The sequence below is a fragment of the Ovis canadensis genome, chromosome X, assembly GCF_042477335.2.
Source record: "Ovis canadensis isolate MfBH-ARS-UI-01 breed Bighorn chromosome X, ARS-UI_OviCan_v2, whole genome shotgun sequence".
Lineage (NCBI taxonomy): Eukaryota > Metazoa > Chordata > Mammalia > Artiodactyla > Bovidae > Ovis > Ovis canadensis.
The window spans coordinates 59708816-59730907 of NC_091727.1; the positions used below are offsets into that span (position 1 = coordinate 59708816).

A 22092-nucleotide genomic window follows, 5' to 3' on the forward strand; every position below is an offset into this window, starting at 1 on the left:
ATTGTGTTACTTACATCTGTAAACACAGGATTAGCAGATGAAAGGATGTTTTTGTTAAAAAGTGACAAGTTCCAAGTCACCCAGTGCCTTTTACCTTCACTCTTCTTAGGAAAGAACACAGACTTCCTAAGCAATTACAGAAACTAAGAAAACCACTTGATCACTGGAAGAAAAATCAGCTTCCAAAATCACTCTGCAACCCTGGCTCTATTAACAGCAAAAAAATCCATCTTCATTAACATCTTCAACTTTGTCCTCAGAGCTTCATCCCAGAGGAATACTAAATTACACTGTAAACTAATGAATGGAAACTTAAGTCACTTCCGCCCAGCCCACGATGCTTTTCCTCCTCTGGACTGCACCCTTCCAACTCATACAAAGTTTGGGGAATCACATTCCTATTCCACTCACTAGACTCCTGAGGTCAGCATCATGCAGAACAAACTTCCCTCAGCCCAACGAACAGGCCATAGGCTGACCCAGACACTGAACACATTTTGAGATCATGTAAGCCCCATTTTGGCATCTTAGGATAGCTTTGGATATATGCTTTACACAGAAAGAACAAAAAAAAAAAAATGGGGGGGGGGGGAGGATATCTTTTCACAAAGATCCTTCTGCAGTCACAGCCAAAGATGTTAATTGCCCATCCAAGGTTCCATCTCTCACGGGGAGGGGACCGGGCAGAGTTGGGGAAGCCCAGCCCAGAGGTTCTGTCTGCATTAGAGGAAGCAGACGAGGCAGCTTTTGTGAGCTAATGTGAACGGGATATGGTCAGATATCCTGCGGGCGCCAGCAATTGGGGGCGGGGGTGGGGGGAGTCACCAGGGGAAATAAAAATCCATTCCTGGCCAATATACCAGAGCCTGAGAGACACACACACACACACGTGCAAAAACTGTCGCAAGAGAGGCCTGACTACGCCTGTCTGCTTGGTAAATCCAAAGGAAAGCCTCGGAGTCTGCAAGTCAGAGAGGCAGAGGCAGAGAAGAAATATGAAACGGATTAGGGGCAGGTAGGATAACAGTGAATAACTTTCCCTCAAATCTTGCTTTTTGGTTTTCTCTGTGCCTACAAACACTGCTTCAAAAGGTTTCCCCATAGGACAGAGTGGCCTCAAGATGAAATGATAATGATGGACCTCAAATGGTCCACAAAATCCTATACTTTTCATGTCAATTCCCAATATCGAGCTTCATTGTGACTTTCAAACCTTCTCTACTCCGCTCAGACCCCTCCTCCCTCTCCTTTCCCCACTCCCTCATTCTCAACAGACCATACTACCTCTTACTTCAGAGAGGAAACAGTGCGGAGGCTTGGGTCCCGCCTCAGCCATCAACGTCTACCTTCTCAGGGTCTTCCTCTGGGAAGGCAGGTGGCTATTCTAGAGATCCAGATGACTTTCCCAAATGCTCCCAGCTGGGCTTACCCCACCGCTCGGATCTATTTTCACCCGCTGAGATCCATCTGAGACAGCATCCCTCCCCTCCCCCTGCAGGCTGATCCAAGCTCCCCGAAGACACTTTCCTGTCGCTTCCCTGCCTGGGGGTCACCTTACCCGGATCCGTCCCGGGGGCGCGGGTGGCGGACTACGTGGCGCCGTCCGCCTCGGTCTCCAGCTGTGTCTCCTCGTCCTCAAGCGGCTCGACATCACCATCTTCCCCGCTACGAGGGTAAGCCAGCAGGCGCATGGCTGGGGCGCAGGCGGCCTCCACCTGGCGCACCTGCTCTCGGCTCAGGCGCTCGCGCCAGGCGTGCACGGCCTCGCGGGCATCGCGCGCTGACAGGTGGAAGGGCCGGTCGGCGCCATAGGCCGCGCCGCGCGTCATGTTGAGCGCGAAGGCGTCCAGGGCTGCGAGCGCGCGGAGCCCGGCGAAGCGTTGCAGGCGGCGCAACTGGGCGCGCGGCTGCCGCACAAGGTCCTCGTAGCGCAGCCTCAGGTAGCGGCGCCGCAGCCAGGTGGGAGCGCCGCGCGCGAACAGCAAATCGCGCATCCAGGCTTCGCAGATCACCTCGAGTGCGCCGGTCAGGAAGAAGTCGGCACGCGGCGCGGCGGGCAGCGCGCGGGATGCTCCTCCGGGGCGAGCACCCACGCCATGCGCCAGCAGCACGCGGTGGAAGCGGTCGCCCCTCTGGCGGGTGCGCAGCACCTGGATGCTCTCGCGCAGCAGCCCCTGCCGGGACTTGAGACGAGAGTTGTGGACAGCCCGCGGGTCACGGAAAAGCTGCACCACCTTCAGGTTGAGGCCTGGGTCGCGCAGAAGGGGCACCAGCACGCCCAGGTCGAGGAGGCGCACGTCCTTGATGACCACGACCGGATACTTGTGGCACTCGGCCTCCAGGGCTCGGAGTGCCACGGGTGGGCAGCTGCGCTCGCAGGCAGTGTCCTCGACGAGGCCGACCTCGGCGCGGGCCCGGGGTCCGCCAGGGCACAGCGGCGGCGAGCAGATGACCTTGTTGGTCCGCCAGCGAAAGAGGGAGGCCGTGGTGAGATTGGCCGCGTCTGGGGGGCGCGCGGCAGGGTCACCGGGCGGCGCGTACAGCTGCAGGACTGAGAAGTCGCAGCGGAAGAGCGAGCGCAGCATGTCGCGGAGTGCGCCCTGCAGGCTCTCGGCGTCGCCCGGATACAGCGCCTGCCACAGATGCCACATGGGTTCGTACAAGTAGAAAACGTCCGGGTGCTGGTTAAAGAGCTCGCCCAGGAACGATGAGCCGGTGCGCCAGGTAGCATGCACGTAGATGTGCTGCTTTTCGCGAGACGCGGCCTCCCCGACGGCGCTGTTGAGGTTGCCCGAGGACCTGGGGGACCCGCCAGCGACCCCCTCCGCGGCTGGCCGCGCCTCCGCGCCCTGCTCGCGCTCGCCCGCCGCCGCCGCCTCCAGGCTCCACACTCCCAGGCTGCGCTGCAGGCCCGGGCAGTGCCGGGCGCCCTTGTCCCCGTCGCGGCCGCCGTCCAGGACCGAGGGGATGAGCAGAAGCACCAGCGTGTATAGCACCAACAGCAGCGCGAACTTGCAGTACTCCCGGCGCCGCCGCCGCCGGCCCTTCATCTTTCACCTAACCGCTCCAGAGCGGGTGGAGCTCCCTTCCTCTCTCCTTTCTCGGAAATTCCGTCCCGAGTCCGCTCCTCCGGCTTCTTGAGACCCCTCTGCGCCGGGAGGAGCGGAGTCACCGGGGCCGTGCATCCACAAGGGAAACTCTGGAGGCGGTGGTGCTGCGTCCCAGCCCTTTCCTGGCTCAGCCCTGGAGAGCCGCCTATTGGCCGGCTTGAAGCGGCCGGCCCCGCCTTCCACCCGGCAGCTTCTCCCCGCCTCTCTCTCCGCTTGGGTTAGCTCTGTCAAATCTGGGCGGGGTTGTCCTGGGGTGGGGGACGCCAGCTGGGGGCGCTTGGAGCCGGACCCCACCTTTCCCCCAACCCCTCCTTAATGAAGTCAAGTCTTCATCAATTGACTGCAGGCAAGGAAGGGGCTCGTGTGTACAGAATGTACCCAGTAACAGGACGTGGACCCCATCCGGAGAACTCCACTGCCTCTCCTGTTTTATGTCCCCTACTTGGCCATCTCTGTCGTAAGCAGACCCTCCTCCACACTATTTAGAATGGGGTCCCTGGTCACTATGTACATCTGGCGCCCCCGTCAGCCACGGGTGGGTGTTACTGAGTGCTGGATGGAAGCACTTCTTTAGGATAAAGACAGAGGTTGCATAGTGCATCGTGGTCCAGAGGAATGGGAGGCCCTACTTGCACTCTCACAGTGTTTACTTGTCTAGGTATATCCTGTGTGGAAATGTAAGTGTTATGTTCCTAGGGCTTGCTCTAACTCATGTCCATCGAGTTGGTGATGCCATCCAACCATCTCATCCTCTGTCATCCCTTGCTCCTTTTGCCTTCAATCTTGCCCAGCATTAGGGTCTTTTCCAATGAGTCAGTTCTTCACATCAGAGTACTGGAGTTTCAGCTTCAACATCAGTCCTTCCAATGAATAGGTTGATCATAGCTTTTCTTCCAAGGAGCAAGCATCTTTTAATTTCATGGCTGCAGTCACCATCTGCAGTGATTTTGGAGCCCCTCAAAATAAAGTTTCTCACTGTTTCCATTGTTACCCTATCTATTTGCCATGAAGTGATGGGACCAGATGCCATGATCTTTGTTTTCTACATTTTGAGTTTTAAGCCAACTTTTCCACTCTCCTCTTTCACTTTCATTAAGAGGCTCTTTAGTTCTTCTTTGCTTTCTGCCATAAGGGTGGTGTCATCTGTGTAGGTGAGGTATTTCATATTTCTTCCAGCAATCTTGATTCCAGCTTGTGCTTCATCCAGCCTGGCATTTAGCATGATATACTCTGCCTATAAGTTAAACCAGCAAGGTGACAGTATACAACCTTGACATACTCCTTTCCCTATTTGGAACCAGTCTGTAGGGTCATGTAGTGTTCTAATTGTTGCTTCTTGACCTGCATACAGATTTTTCAGGAGACAGGTAAGGTTGTCTGGTATTCCCATCTCTTTCAGAATTTTCCAGAGTTTGTTTTGATCCATACAGTCAAAGGCTTTGGCATAGTCAATAAAGCAGAAGTAGTTGTTTTTCTGGAACTCGCTTGCTGTTTGGATAATCCAACAGGTGTTGGCAATTTGATCTCTGGTTCCTCTGCCTTTTCTAAATCCAGCATGAACATCTGGAAGTTCACGGTTCATGTACTGCTGAAGCCTAGCTTGGAGAATTTTGAGCATTCCTTTGCTGGTGTGTGAGATGAGTGCAATTGTGTGGCCGGTTGAACATTCTTTGGCATTGCCTTTCTTTGGGATTGGAAAGAAAACTGACCTTTTCCAGTCCTGTGGCCACTGCTGAGTTTTCCAAATTTGCTGGCATATTGAATACAGCACTTCAATGGCATCATATTTTAGCATTTGAAATAGCTCAACTGGAATTCCATCACCTCCACTAGCTTTGTTCATAGTGATGGTTCCTAAGGGCCACTTGGCTTCACATTCCAGAATGTTTGGCTCTAGGTGAGTGACCACAACATCGTAGTTATCTGGGTCACAAAGATCTTTTTTGTATAGTTCTTCTGTGTATTCTTGCCACCTCTTCTTAATATTCTTCTGTTTCTGTTAGGTCCACACCATTTCATACCATTAGATGGGGAAACAATGGCAACAATGAGAGACTATTTTGGGGGGCTCCAGAATCACTGCAGATGGTGACTGCAGCCATGAAAGTAAAATACGCTTGCTCCTTGGAAGAAAAGTATGACCAACCTAGATGGCATACTAAAAAGTAGAGACATTACTTTGCCGACAAAGGTCCATCTAGTCAAAGCTATGGTTTCCCAGTAGTCATGTATGGATGTGAGAGTTGGACTATAAAGAAAGCTGAGCACTGAAGAATTGATGCTTTTGTACTGTGGTGTTGAAGAAGACTCTTGAGAGTCCCTTGGACTGCAAGGAGATCCAACCAGTCAATCCTAAAGGAAATCAGTTCTGAATATTCATTGGAAGGACTGATGTTGAAGCTGAAACTCCAATACTCTGGCCACCTGATGTGAAGAACTGACTCATTGGAAAAGACCCTAATGCTGGGCAAGATTGAAGGCAAAAGGAGCAAGGGTTGACAGAGGATGAGATGGTTGGATGGCATCACCAACTCGATGGACATGAATTAGAGCAAGCTCTGAGAGTTGGTGATGGACAGGGATGCCTGTCTTGCTGCAGTCAATGGGGCTGCAAAGAATCAGACACGACTGAGCGACTGAACTGACTGACCAAAGATACTTGAAGAAAATGTGGTAAAAGGCTAGGTAATGTTGAAGATTACTACAGATTATTTAGCCAGCATGTGTAATTTTTCTTTCAAATTTGGAATATTCATTTTACAAAATTTCCAATTTTTTTCTTAATATATATATTTTATTAAAGTATAGTTGATTGGCAGTGTTTCAGGAGCACAACAAAGTGATTCAGTTTTATAAATGCACATATATTATTTTTGAAATTATTTTCCATTATAGGTTATTACAACATATTGACTATAGTTCCCTGTGCTGTACCTGTGTCTCTTGCATTGAACCTATGTTTCCTACATCGCAGGCATAGTCTTTACAATCTGAGCCACAAGGGAAGCCCTAAATATCCTACTCTATCCCTATTGTTTATACTTGCATTTCCATCAGAAAATGTCTGTATGTAACAACATTATTTAAGGCTAAAAATTTACTTTTTTTTAAAGTGTGAGACTCACAGAGCTATTGTTGTGGGTCTTAAGGGAAATGTTTGGGTGATCTTGTATTTTATCCCCATCCCATCATCAGAGGAGATGAATTCTCAGCTCCAAATTTTAAAAATTTGGAACTTTTCATCAGAGGGCAGGCAGAAGAAGCAAAAAGAACTGAAGTCCCACAGCAGCTAAAACAAAAACTACATTACAGAAAGTTCATTAGGATGAAAAAGCAGAAAGTTATGTCCCAGATAAAGGGACAAGATAAAACCCCAGAAAAACAACTAAATGAAGTGGAGATAGGCAACCTTCCAGAAAAAGAATTCAGAATAATGATAGTGAAAATGATCCAAGATCTTGGGAAAACAATGGAGAAGATGCAATAAATGTTTACCAAAGACCTATAAGAACTAAAGAACAAACAAACAGTTGAATAATGCACTAAGGAATCAATAGCCAAATAACTGAGGCAGAAGAATAGATAAGTGACCTGAAAGACAATGGTTGAAATCACTGTCACAGAATAGGATATAGAAAAAATAATTAAAAGAAACAAAGACAACCTCAGAAACCTCTGGGACAACATCAAATACACCAACATTCACATTATAGGGGTCTCAGAAATAGAAGAGAGAGAAAAAGCACCTGAGAAAATACTTGAAGAGATAATAGCTGAAAAATTCCCTAACATGGGAAAGGAAACATTCAACCAAATCCAGGAAGCACAGAGTGTCTCAGATAGGATAAACCCGAGGAGGAACACATGGAGACACATAGTAATCAGACTCTCAAAAATTAAAGACAGATAAAATATTAAAAGCAACAAGGGAAAAATGACAACATACCAGGGAACTTTCATCAGAGTCTATCAGCAGATTTCTCAACAGAAACCCTACAAGCCAGAAGGGGATGGCATGATATATTTAAAGTGATGAAAGGGAAGAAACTACACCCAAGAATACTCTACCCAGCAGGACTCTTACTCAGATTTGATGGAGAAATCAAAAGCTTTCCAGACAAGCAAAAGTTAAGAGAATTCAGCACCACCAAACCAGCTTTACAAAGGAACTTCTCTAGGCAGGAAACACAAGAGAAAGAAATGACCTACAGAAAATAAACTCCAAACAATTAAGAAACAGTATTAAGATCATACATATCAATAATTACCTTAAATGGAAATGGATTAAATGCACCAACCAAAAGACATAGACTGGCTGAGTGGATGAAAACATGTGCATGTATGCAATTCTACTTACCACATCACTCTGCTTGACCCCCCCCCAAATATTGTTAGGTTAATCTTGTTCCCAATATGGCTTGAAATTGTAATTTCATTTTTGTCTGGCTATTGATTGTGAAAACTATTCTTTTCTTGGTTGTGAAAACTAATAAACATCTTTTACTATCATGATTATATAACTATTACACACTTAATACCATTGTATCATGATTGCTCAACAGACAAACAATAGAACTCTGTATCATCAAAACTACCATTTAATAGAAAAACCTGTATTCACTATTTGAAATCCGGATGCATATCACAATTATCTTGAAAGCTTTTTGAAAAATAAAAATGCCCAGGTATTGCTGTTTTTCACCAGAGCTCCACATATGTTTCTAATGAGCAGCCATGTTTAAAAGCAACTGAACTATGTGATGGTCTTTTATCTTTTTTGTTTCACTCTTTCTAGTTCATATTCACTGCTCCCATTGAATTTAATTTATATTTTTCAATTCCTCCATCTATCCTTTTTTGATCTTCTTTCTTTCAGAAAATTTATGAGGAAACATTGAGCATAAACCACACTTTGGATGAGATGGACTGAACTGACATTTACAGATTATTTATTCTAACAGAATACACAGCACACATGGAACATTCCCCAGGATAGATACTACTATAGACTAACAACAAGCTTAATAAATTTAAGAGGATTAAAATCATATCAAGCATTTCTTTTGTCCATACTGGTATAAGACTTTTTTTGTCCTCACTGGTATAAAACTAGAAATAAATTGCAAGGGGAAAGCTAGAAAATTCACAGTTACAAATTCATATGTGGTGATTAAATGATATGCTACTAAATACTCAATAAATCAAAGGAAAAAATCAAAAGAGAAATTTTAAAAATATCTTTATAGAAATGAAAAAGGAAGCAAAACACTAAAATTTCTGGATTACATCAAAAAGAATTCTATGAGAACAGTCGACAGCAATAAATCCCTACAATAATAAAAAGGGAAGATCAATAATATGCCTACCTTTATACCTTTCAAGAAAGTATAAAAAGAAGAATGTACTCAGCCCAAAGTTGGTAGCAGCAAAATAGAAATAACTGAAATAAAAACGTGATAGAAAAAAACAAATACAATTTAGAGCTGTTTTTGAAGGAATAAATAAAAGAAACAAACATTTCACTAGATACTGAAAAGAAGAGTGGGGATTCAAATAAATAAAATTAGAAGTGAAGGAGAAGATATTATAGCTGATATAACACAAATAGAAGATCATGAGACTACCATGAACAATAATATGCCAACATATGGACAACCTAGAAAAAATGAACACATTCCTATCAATATATAATCCACCTAGACTGAATGATGAAGAAATAAAAAATCTGAACAGATTAATTACAAGTAAAAGACTTGAATCATTTGAATCAAACCCCCCAAAAGTAAATATGAAGAACCAGTTGGCTTCTCTAGTGAACTCTACCAAAATTTTAGGGAAGAATTAGTGTCCATTGGCAACCCACTCCAGTACTCTTGCCTGGAAAATCCCATGGATGGAGGAGCCTGGTAAGCTACAGTCCATGGGGTTGCAAAGAGTTGGACACGACTGAGTGACTTCACTCACTCACTCATTCTTAAAATCCCACAGATCAGAGAAAACTATCAAACTAATTTTACAGGTGACAATTACTGACATACTTAAGTGTGATAAAAACACTAAAAGTAATAGTTACAATCTAATATCTATGATGAACATATGCAAAAATACTCAACAAAATATTAACAAATGGAATTAACAATACATTGAATAGGTCAGACAACATAATCAAGTGGGATTCATTACAAGGATGGAATTATGCAGATCAGTGAAGGTGATATATCACATTAACAAAATGAAGAATAGAAATCATGTGATCTTTTCTTGGCTTCAGATACAAAGATGGAGTTGATTTAGCTTCTACTGTTTCTTCACCCCTTAGCAGTAAGGCATTATAGCACTATGCACAGATTTTAGGCACACACACACAAATCTTGGGTTTCCAGGTGGGACAGTGGTAAAGAATATGTATACTAATACAGGAGATACAAGACATGACAGTTCAATCCCTGGGTTGGGAAAATCCCCTGGAGTAGGTAATGGCAACCCACTTCAGTATTCTTGTCTGGAAAATTCCCTGGATAGAGGAGCTCAGTGGGCTACAATCCATGGGGTTACAAAGAACTAGACACAACTGAGCACATAGCCAATAGATATACAAAAATATTTGACAGGACTCAACATCTAATTATAAAAAAATCTCAACAAGCTAGGTATAAAGGAAACATACCTCAATAACATAAAGGTCATCTATGACAAGCCCACAACTAACATCATACTCACTGGTGAAAAGCTGAAAAATTTTCGTCTAAGATTATGAAACATACTTCCTACTTTATGCAACATAGTACTGAATCTTGGCAGAGAAATGGCCAGTAAAAGAAATAAAAAGCATCCATGTTTAAATAAAGAAATAAAACTGTCTTTATTTACAGATAATATGCAATTGTGTATAGGAGAATCTATATTTCACAAAAAATGTTAGATTTAATATACCAATTTTATAAAGTTGCAGGATACAAAATCAATATACATAAGTCAGTTGCATTTCTATGCACTAACAACACAATATCAGGAAGATAAATTAAGGAAATAATCCCATTTCCAAGTAAATTCAAAAGAAATATCTAGGAGTAAATTTAATCAAGGAGGTAAAATAATTTAAATTGTACATTATAAAGTAGTGATAAAATCAACTAAAGACAAAAAAAATGTAATTAAATTCTGTGCTCATAGATTGGAAGAATTAGTAGTGTTAAAATAGTCATACTACCAAAACAGCTGTAGAGTAAAGGCAATCTCTATCAAAATGTCAGTGGCAGTTTTAACAGGAAGAGAAACAAAATTCTAAAATTTGTATGGAACCATAAAATATCTCAATTAGTCAAAACAATCTTGAGAATGTTGAACAAAGTTGGAAGTATCACACATCCCAATTGCAAACTATAATACAAAGCTATAGTAATCAAAACAATGTTATTGGCATGTAAATAGATGCAATAGATCAATAGTACAGAATAGGTAGCTGAGAAACTCATGCATACATGGACAATTAATTTATAGCAAAGTAAGAACGGATATATAATGTGGAAAGTATCAGTTCAGTTCAGTTCAGTCGCTCAGTCGTGTCTGACTCTTTGCGACCCCATGGACTGCTTCCCTGTCCATCATCAGCTCCCAGAGCTTACTCAAACTCACATCCATCGAGTTGGTAACGCCATCCAACCATCTTATCCTCTGTCATCCCCTTCTCCTCCCGCCTTCAATCTTTCCCAGCATCAGGGTCTTTTCCAAGGAGTCAGTTCTTCACATCAGGTGGCTAAAGTATTGGAATTTCAGCTTCAGCATCAGTCCTTGCAATGAATATTCAGGACTGATTTCCTTGAGGATGGACTGGTTGGATCTCCTTGCAGTCCAAGGGACTCTCAAGAGTCTTCTCCAAAACCACACTTCAAAAGCATCAGTTCTGCGGTGCTCAGCCTTCTTCACAGTCCAAATCTCACATCCATACATGACCAATGGAAAAACCATAGCCTTGACTAGACTGACCTTAGTCGGCAAAGTAATGTCTCTGCTTTTGAATATACTCTCTAGGTTGGTCATAACTTTTCTTCCAAGGAGTAAGCGTCTTTTAATTTCATGGCTGCAGTCACCATCTGCAGTGATTGTAGAGCCCCCCAAAATAAAGTCTGACACTGTTTCCACTGTTTCCCCATCTATTTCCCATGGAGTGATGGGACTGGATGCCATGATCTTCGTTTTCTGAATGTTGAGCTTTAGGCCAACCTTTTCACTCTCCTCTTTCACTTTCATCAAGAGGCTTTTTAGTTCCTCTTCACTTTCTGCCATAAGGGTGGTGTCATCTGCATATCTGAGGTTATTGATATTTCTCCTGGCAATCTTGATTCCAGCTTGTGCTTCCTCCAGCCCAGCGTTTCTCATGAAGTACTCTGCATATAAGTTAAATAAGCAGGATGACAATATACAGCCTTGATGTACTCCTTTTCCTATTTGGAACCAGTCTGTTGTGCCATGTCCAGTTCTACCTGTTGCTTCCTGACCTGCATACAGGTTTCTCAAGAGGCAGGTTAGGTGGTCTGGTATTCCCATCTCTTTCAGAAGTTTCCACAGTTTCTTGTGATCCACACAGTCAAAGGCTTTGGCATAGTCAATAAAGCAGAAATAGATGTTTTTCTGGAACTCTCTTGCTTTTTCCATGATCCAGCGGATGTTGGCAATTTGATCTCTGGTTCTTCTGCCTTTTCTAAAACCAGCTTGAACATCTGGAAGTTCACGGTTCATGTATTGCTGAAGCATGGCTTGGAGAATTTTGAGCATTACTTTACTAGCATGTAAGATGAGTGCAATTGTGCGGTAGTTTGAGCATTCTTTGGCATTGCCTTTCTTGGGGATTGGAATGAAAACTGACCTTTTCCAGTCCTGTGGCCACTGCTGAGTTTTCTAAATTTGCTGGCATATTGAGTACAGCACTTTCACAGCATCATCTTTCAGGATTTGAAACAGCTCAACTGGAATTCCATCACCTCCACTAGCTTTATTCATAGTGATGCTTTCTAAGGCCCACTTGACTTCACATCCCAAGATGTCTGGCTCTAGGTCATGAAGATCTTTTTTGTACAGTTCTTCTGTGTATTCTTGCCACCTCTTCTTAATATCTGCTGCTTCTGTTAGGTCCATACCATTTCTGTAACTTATCGAGCCCATCTTTGCATGAAATGTTGCCTTGGTATCTCTAATTTTCTTGAAGAGATCTCTAGTCTTTCCCATTCTGTTGTTTTCCTCTATTTCTTTGCATTGATCGCTGAAGAAGGCTTTCTTATCTCTCCTTGCTATTCTTTGGAACTCTGCATTCAGATGCTTATATCTTTCCTTTTCTCCTTTGCTTTTTGCCTCTCTTCTTTTCACAGCTATTTGTAAGGCCTCCCCAGACAGCCATTTTGCCTTTTTGTATTTCTTTTCCATGGGGATGGTCTTGATCCCTGTCTCCTGTACAATGTCACGAACCTCTGTCCATAGTTCATCAGGCCCTCTATCTATCAGATCTAGACCCTTAAATCTATTTCTCACTTCCACTGTATAATCATAAGGGATTTGATTTAGGTCATACCTGAATGGTCTAGTGGTTTTCCCTATTTTCTTCAATTTGAGTCTGAATTTGGCAATAAGGAGTTCATGATCTGAGCCACAGTCAGCTCCTGGTCTTGTTTTTGTTGACTGTATAGAGCTTCTCCATCTTTGGCTGCAAATAATATAATCAATCTGATTTTGGTGTTGACCATCTGGTGATGTCCATGTGTAGAGTCTTCTCTTGTGTTGTTGGAAGAGGGTGTTTGCTATGACCAGTGCATTTTCTTGGCAAAACTCTATTAGTCTTTGCCCTGCTTCATTCTGCATTCCAAGGCCAAATTTGCCTGTGACTCCAGGTGTTTCTTGACTTCCTACTTTTGCATTCCAGTCTCCTATAGTGAAAAGGACATCTTTTTGGGTGTTAGTTCTAGAAGATCTTGTAGGTCTTCATAGAACCGTGCAACTTCAGTTTCTTCAGCGTTCCTGGTTGGGGCATAGACTTGGATAACTGTGATATTGAATGGTTTGCCTTGGAGATGAACAGAAATCATTCTGTAGTTTTTGAGATTGCATCCAAGTACTGCATTTAGGACTCTTTTGTTGACCATGATGGCTACTCCATTTCTTCTGAGGGATTCCTGCCTGCAGTAGTAGATGTAATGGTCATCTGAGTTAAATTCACCCATTCCAGTCCATTTTAGTTCGCTGATTCCTAGAATGTCAATGTTCATTCTTTCCATCTCCTGGTTGACCACTTCCAATTTGCCTTGATTCATGGACCTGACATTCCAGGTTCCTATGCAATATTGCTCTTTACAGCATCGGATCTTGCTTCTATCACCAGTCACATGCACAACTGGGTGTTGTTTTTGCTCTGGCTCCATCCCTTCATTCTTTCTGGAGTTATTTCTCCACTGATTTCCAGTAGCATATGGGCACCTAATGACCTGAGGAGTTCCTCTTTTGGTATCCTATCATTTTGCCTTTTCCTACTCTTCATGGGGTTCTCAAGGCAAGAATACTGAACTGGCTTGCCATTCCCTTCTCCAGTGGACCACATTCTGTCAGATCTCTCCACCATGACCCACCCGTCTTGAGTTGCCCCACAGGCATGGCTTGGTTTCATTAAGTTAGACAAGGCTGTGGTCCTAGTGTGATTAAATTGACTAGTTTTCTGTGAGTATGGTTTCAGTGTGTCTGCCCTCTGATGCCCTCTTGCAACACCTACCATCTTACTTGGGTTTCTCTTACCTTGGGCGTGGGGTATCTCTTCACAGCTGCTCCAGCAAAGCACAGCCGCTGCTCCTTACCTTGGACGAGGGTTATCTCCTTACCGCCGCTGTTCCTGACCTTCAATGTGGGATAGCTCCTCATGGTGCTAACTGTACACAGTCTGTGTGGTTTCCTTAGTTTTTCAGAATTGGGCCAGCTTTTTGTCCATGGTCACTAGCCATCTGAAAGTCTTACATGTGCTGTCTTAGGGGTCAGCCACAGGGTATGTATACATGTGTTAGGAACATAATGTTGGAAGTTCCTGTGGGCCAGTTAGGGGATTCTCAGGTAAGACAACCCTATCAATTTTGGGGTGAACTAACTGGAGTTGCCCATGTCATGGATATTAGGCTTTATATGCCTTTAATTTCCACTGGGACCCTCAGCTTCTGTTCGTTCAACCTTTCCCCAGTCTCATTCATGGAGCAAAACACAGTTTTGTTGATAGGGTGAAAAAGAAGTAGATCTTTTTGGCAGCATACCTCACATCTGGTAAATCTGGGTGCTCTTTTACATGCTCTCACTTTCCCCTGAGGGAGAAACCACAGGTGAAAAAAGTTTTCTCTTGGTGTTTAGCCGTGTTGCCTTGGGAGGAGGAGTGACATCAGCAAAGTGAAACTGTACCTCTTGTTGTCTTTATTGAATTCAATCTCAGATATATTTTTTTCTAGTGGCATATTATAACATCTCCACTGTGCTCCTGGACTTCCACAGGGGCACACTTGTCTGTGTGTCATTGACAAAATCAGTGTTCTTTGGGGAGTAGATGCTACAAAATTTCTATTTTGCCAACTCTATGATAAAAAGAAGATAGGCTTTCTTGAGTATAGACCTTGTGTTTCTTAAATATTTCATAAATGACACATGATTAACCCATTTAAAATGTATAATTGAATGGTTTTAAGCATATTCATGTATATGTTAAACTATGACCACAGTCAATTTAAAACATTTATTACCTCAAAAAAAATTTTTTTTTTAAATGACCTTCTTGGAAACAATGGTGGAGTAGAAGAAACTTGAGCACATATCCTTTCACAAGCACACCAAACTCACAACTAATTGCAGAACAACCATCATTTAAAAAGACTCAACCTACCAAAAAAGGTAGCTTACATCCAAAGAGATAAAGAAGAAACCACAATGAGATGGTAGGAGGGGTGCACTCAAAATTTAATCAAATACCATACTATCAAGATGGATGAGCCACAAACTGGAGAATAATTTTGTTGAAGAAGTTCTTCCACAGGAGAACATTACGTCAGGCTCCCCAGTGTGGAGATTTGGCATGGAGAGGGAGAGCCTCCAGAGAATTTGGCTTTGAAGACCAGTGAGGCTTGATTGCAGGGGCTTCACAGGACTCAGGGAAACAGCCTTCACTCTTGGAGAATGCACACAAGTCTCATGTGCACCAGTACCAAAAAAAATGACTTCACAGAGCCCAGGCAAGGCCTACCTGAAGATCTTGGAGGGTCTTCTTGGCATGCAGTGGAGGACAGCTGTGGCTCATTCTGGGAATAAGGGCACTGGTAGCAGAGGCATGGAGGGCATTTATTGACATGAGATCTCCTGAAGGCCAAAATTTTGGCAGCAAAACCTGGTCCCATTCAACAGACTGCAGGCTCTGGTGCTGGGACACCTCAGTTCAAACAGTCAACAAGGTGGGAACACAGCCACACCCATAAGCAGATAGGCTGTCTAAAGATTTCCTGAGCTCACAGGTTTGCCTCTAGACAAACCCGTTTACATGGCTCTGCCCACCATAGGGCCAAGGCCCAGCTCCAACAACAAGTGGGTGAGCATTGGCCCCTCCCACCAGGAAGCTTACAGAAGCTGCTAGATCAGCCTCACCCACCATGATTCAGACATCAGAAACAAGAAAACTATAGTCTCACAGTCAGCAGAACTGAGTGGGCAAACACAGGTCAGAAACTACCATGGAACCAGCTGGTCCCTGATCCTTGGATGATGAGAAGCAGTTGTACTGCTGGAACATAAGACATCTCCTGCAGAGGGACAGTTCTCCAAGGTAGAGAAACATAAATAATCTTCCACATGCCTAATGCCTTGTGGAGAGTCCTTTCATCATCATGCAGTCAGTCTCATTGCAGTCAAGGGATACCATGTGGTGAGAGAGAACTCCCATCACCACCACACACTAATGAGGATCTATGCCCTTTCTATGTCTACAACGGTAGATATGGGAACTTGAACTTCTATTTCCACATAGCAGTAACAAATTGACATTCCCTTGACAAGCAATAGGCTTCCCTGGTGACTCAGATGGTAAAGAATCTGCCTGCAATGAAGGGGACTTGGATTCGATCCCTGGGTTGGGAAGAGCCCCTGGAGAAGGGCATGGCGACCCACTCCAGTATTCTTGCCTGGAGAATCCCCATGGACAGAGGAGCCTGGCAGGCTAAAGTCCGTGGGGTCACAAAGAGTTGGACACAAATGAGTGACTAAGCAAATGACAAGAAATGTTAAAAAAACTAACAATAATACAATGTTTAAATAGTTTTGCACTCATAACAAACATAATATGAAAATATCCATTAAAACATTTATTAAAAATATCAACTGAAAATTATCTGCCATACCAAAAAGGAAGACAATAATGATTTATATGAGAAAAGAAAATCAACAGATGCTTACACTGAGATATTACAGATGTGAGAATTATCACAAAAGGATTTTAAAGCAGATATAATAATGAAATTCTAAGAAACAATTATGAACATCTTTCAAAAAGTAAACAATAGAAAGCCATAGTCAAGAAATAGAGCTTATCAACAAAAAAATGAAAGAAATACAATTTGGAAAAAATTTTACATTTATTTTTAATCTTTTTTCTATTTTAAAAAGCTTTAATTTTATATTGGCACACAGTTGACTTACAATGTTGTGTTAGATTCAGGTGTACAGCAAAGTGATTCAGTTAACACATACATATATTTATTTATTTATTCTTTTTTAGAATTTTTTTCCATGTAGGTTGTTACAGAGTATTGAGCAGAGTGCCTTGTGCTATAGAACCCACCCTTGTTTATTATCTATTTCATATATATACTAGCATGCATATGTTAATTCCAAACTCTTAATTTACCCCCTCCCCCTAACCTTTCCCCCTTGGTAATCATAAGTTTGTTTTCAACATCCATGAGTCTGTTTTATAAGTAAGTTAATTTGTGTCATATTTTTAGTTTCCACATATAAGTGATATCATGTGATATTTTAGTCTGTCTGACTTAAGTCATTTAGAATGATAATCTCTAGGTCCATCTATGTTGTTGCTGCAAATGGCATTATTTCATCCATTTTTATGGCTCAGTAACATTCCACTGTGCATATATATATATATATATATATATAGAGAGAGAGAGAGAGAGAGAGAGATACCACATCTTTATCCATTCCTCTGTCAATCGACACTTAGTTTGCTTCCATGTACTGGTTATTATAAATAGTGCTACAATCAATGTTGGGGTCGATATGTATTTTCAAATTATGGTTTTCTCTGGATATACACCAAGGAGTGGGATTGTTGAATCATACAGTAGCTCTATTTTTTAGTTGTTTGAAGAAACCTCCATACTGTCCTGCATAGTGGTTGAACCAATTCACATTCCCTTCTCCAGGGGATAACAGTGTAGGAGGGTTTCTTTTTCTCCACAAGTCCTCCAGCATTTATTATTTGTAGATTTTTTTGATGATGATACCTGTAAATTTGCTTTGCATTTCTCAACTAATTGGCAATGTTGAACATCTTCTTTTGTGTGCTTTTTCGTTATCTGTATGTCTTATTTAGAGAAATGTCTGTTGAGATTTTCTCCCCATTAAAAAAAATAAAATTTGAGCTTCATGAGCATGCAAATTTTGGAAATTACTGCTTTTCAGTTGCATCATTTTCAAATATTTTCTCCCATTCTGTAGGTTGTCTTTTCGTTTTGTTTCCTTTGCTGTGCAAAAGCCTTTAGATTTAATTAAGTCCCATTGTTTATTTTTGTTTTCATTTTCATTACTCTAAGGTGTGGATCCAAAAAGATAATGCTTTGATTTATGTCAGTGAGTGTCTGCCTATGTTTTCCTCTAAGAGGTTTATAGTATCTGATATTGCATTTAGGTCTTTAATCCATTTTGTTTTTGCATGTGGTATTAGAGAATGTTTTAATTTCATTCTTTTACATGTATCTCAACATCACTTCAGAGAAAGCAATGGCACCCCACTCCAGTACTCTTGCCTGGAAAATCCCATGGACAGAGGAGCCTGGTAGGCTGCAGTCCATGGGGTCTCTTAGAGTCAGACACAACTGAGCAACTTCACTTTCACTCTTCACTTTCATGCGTTGGAGAAGGCAATGGCAACCCACTCCAGTGTTCTTGCCTGGAGAATCCCAGGGACGGCAGAGCCTGGTGTGCTGCTGTCTATGGGGTCGCACAGAGTCGGACACAACTGAAGCGACTTAGCAGCAGCAGCAGCAGCAACATCACTTATTGAAGAGAATATTTTTTCTTCATTGTGTATTCTTGCCTCCTTTCTTGTAGGTTAATTGACCATAGGTGTGTGAGTTTACTTCTGGGCTTTCTATCCTATTCCATTGATCTATAAGTCTACCTTTGATGTATAAGTATGTCACTATCATAGTGTTTTGGTTACTGTAACTTTATAGTATAGTCTGAAGCCAGGGATCCTGATTCCCCAAACTCCGTTTAAAATTGGAAATTTCATGATTGAAAAATACAGTCAAAATTAAAGCTGATATCAAAAGAAGAGTTGAAAAAAGAAGGAAAAATCAGTGACTGAGAAGACAGTGAATTGCCTAACTTAAACAAAAGAAAAAGAAATAATAAACGAAGGTCCAGAAATCTGTAGATTTAGGGGGAAAAATTGAAAACTTTTGTCATTGGAGTCCAAAAAAGCAAAACAAAGCAGGTTTGATAATTAATTGGAAAATTTACCAACTTGCCAAAAGATGTAATATTAAAGAATTTTAAAAAATGATTGAATATTGAACAACAAAGGGAGCCACACAGAGACACATCATAATTAAACCACTGAAAACTAAAGACAATTTAAAAAGTGTTGAAAGTATCCAGAGGTGAAGATCACTTTGTCTACCTAAAGAGGAATAAAATTGAATGAAAAAATTCTCATGAGAAATCATGGAAGCCAGAATTAAAAAGCATATTTTTCATAAGCAGAAAGAAAACAACTTTCAACCCAGAACCCTATATCTTTCATAAGCGAAGAGGAATTCAATACATTTTCAGAAGGGAAAGTAAATGAATGTGTTACCATCAGACCTACCCTAAAATGTTCAAAGAAAGTTCTATAAACAGAAAACAAACATACTAGTGAATTCCAGGAGTTAAATGTATGGGGGATGAAAGAAATAATTGTAGCTATATATATATAGGCCATCCTAAAGAAGGTCAGTCCTGAGTGTTCATTGGAAGGACTGATGTTGAAGCTGAAACTCCAATATTTTGGCCACCTGATGTGAAGAACTAACTCATTTGAAAAGACCCTGATGTTGGAAAAGATTGAAGGTGGGAGGAGAAGGGGACGACAGAGGATGAGATGGTTGGATGGCATCACTGATTCAATGGACATGAGTTTGAGTAAACTCCAGGAGTTGGTGATGGACAGGGCTGGCGTGCTGCAGTCCATGCCGTTGCAAAGAGTCGGACATGACTGAGCAACTGAACTGAACTGATACATAGGCAACACCATCCAAGTTCCAGTCCTGCATGTAAAGAGTTTATATATTATTGCTCTTATCTTCACAAAATGTAAAAACTAAACAAACTGAAAATTGACAACTCTTTGATCCATAGGAGAAGGAGGTTATATTGATAATCATAGCTCTCTAAATTAGAAAATATACAGGCAGAAACACAGAAGTAAAACTTAACAGAGTAGAAGCCCAGGAGAGAAAAAAAAAAAAAAAAACACAAAACTCTGCAGAAACCAGTACCAAGGTTCAGTTCAGTTCAGTTCAGTTCAGTCGCTTAGTCATATCCAACTCTTTGCGACCCCATGAACTGCAGCACACCAGGCCTCGCTGTCCATCACCAACTCCTGGAGTCCACCCAAACCATGTCCAATGAGTTGGTGATGCCATCCAACCATCTCATTCTCTGTTGTCCCCTTCTCTTCCTGCAGCAAAACTTAAACTACAATTGACAAATTGAAGCAAGTTCAGTGTGGGCAAGTTGGAGATTTTAAAATTCCATCAGGGTCCAGTTTTAGAGAGGATCTGTATTTTTGTTGCTTTTACCTTCAGCAAACCTACCAGGTTCTCACAGAGTAGGATGGGAAACAAATCCCATGCTTGTGGCAAAGTGAAAAGAAAAGTAGTCATTTTGAAGTATATGATGAATATTCAGTTCTTTTTACCTAAGCCTTCCCTCAAGTGAACTATTTTATCAGAACCCAGCATAATGGGATATTAACAGAGTTTAATTTTCCTACTGATATTTTAATAGCTTAATTTTCTAATGAAAGAAAAATACCCAACTCCAGCCCCTTCTACCCTTCTATATGGGAATAAGAAAAATATCCAACTCCAGACCCCTTTAGCTTTCCTATCTCATCAAATTAAAAAAAAAAAACACAACAAAAACTGAGAAGTACCTGCAAAAGTCATAGTCCAGAGGCACAGGCACACTAAAAGATTGACATCAGATGAAAGAGCTATAGAATGTTTTTCTTCTTTCCTCAAATCAGCAGGACTCCTATGTAATCATAGGGGAATAAAACTTATCGAACTGCATACTATAGGTCTTATTTAGGAAAAAATATCTAGGTAAAAGTATATGTAACAAAGAACAACAAAAATAAATAATACATGTGAGAAAATTTTAATATCTAACACCTAAAACTACTACAAACACTAAACACAGCATAATTTCCAGCCAGGTAAACATAAAATCTCACACCATAATCCTATTTACTTCAGTTCGTTTTACCTAGTATGTAATGCATACCTTTAAAAAACTTAATAAGGCATACTAAAAGACAAAATACACAGCTTTTAAAACTTGAGCAACCATCAGAAACAGATTCATATATGACAGATATTGGAAATATCAGACAAATAATTGTTAAAAAGTAAACAATGATTACTATGCAAAGGGATATAATGGAAAAAGTGGATAACATGCAAGAGCAAATGAGAAATAAAAGGAGAGAAGTAAAAACTCTAAGAAAAATCAAAAGTAAATGCTAAACTATGAAAAAAAAACACTGTAACAAAAATAAGGTATAAACATATCTGACATAGCCAAGTAAAAACTAGTGAACTTGAAGAAATGTCATAAAAACTTCCAAAAGTGGGAGTGCCTACAGAAAAAATATGAAAATTATATAAAATAAATTATACAAGAATGATGGAATAAATAAAAATGGTATAACATGTGGGTAGGGGAAACCAGTAGGAGAAGAATGAGAGAAAGAAACACAAAAGTTTGAAATCATAACAACTGAGAATTTTCCAAAATTAGTGAGAGTCATAAAATTGAAGACCAGGAAAGTCAGAGAATACCAAACAGAACAAATTTTAAAAGACCAACAAACCTACATCTAGGAGTATCTCATTCAAATTGCAGAAAATCAAACAGGAAATTATGAAAGAGGTCAGAGAATAAATTACCTTACATATAGAGGGTTGGAAATAACATCAGATTTCTCTTCAAAAATCATGCAAGGAATAGGGAGAAGATCAGGATGGTGGAGTAGGAGGATGCAGAGCTCATCTCTTATGAATACATCCAGAATATATCTACATATGAAGCAATTCTCACTGAAAATAAACTGGACCCTGGCAGAAAGACTCATATAATCAAGAATATAAGAAAGAGCCACACAGAATCAGGTTGGAAGGTAAAAGAAGCCGTTAGATGGAACCTGTTTCCCTAGGAAGAGACACAAAAAAAGGAGGAGGATTAAATGGGCTTTGAGATTGTCCATGGGGAGTGAGTAGTTTAAACCACACGTTGGATGTCCCAGCCCTGGGGCCCAACACCAGGAAGATAATTTCCCTTAGCTAGTTTGAAAACCAGTGGGACTAAGAGCAAGGCTGTAAGAAATCTAGGCTACAATAATGAAGAGCACATGCAAGCTTTCTTACTCCCAAAACAATGTGGGGAAGCAGATTGAAATTCACTGGGACTCTGGCTGGTT

General features: G+C 41.5%; 1 protein-coding gene across 2 annotated transcripts in view; it reads right to left on the minus strand.

The window, feature by feature from the left end:
• The window catches only part of CHST7 (carbohydrate sulfotransferase 7), a 76860-nt gene extending 73556 nt beyond the window's left edge, over nucleotides 1-3304 (minus strand). The window contains exon 1 of one of the 2 annotated variants that reach the window (XM_070290266.1): nucleotides 1559-3239. In XM_070290266.1, coding sequence (XP_070146367.1) covers nucleotides 1590-3050 — 1461 coding nt within the window. In that variant the 5' untranslated portion in view covers nucleotides 3051-3239 and the 3' untranslated portion in view covers nucleotides 1559-1589. Of the gene's footprint in view, nucleotides 1-1558 lie in introns of both variants that reach the window. The other variant, XM_070290265.1, reaches the window with a different exon arrangement.
• Nucleotides 3305-22092: the final 18788 nt, after the last annotated feature.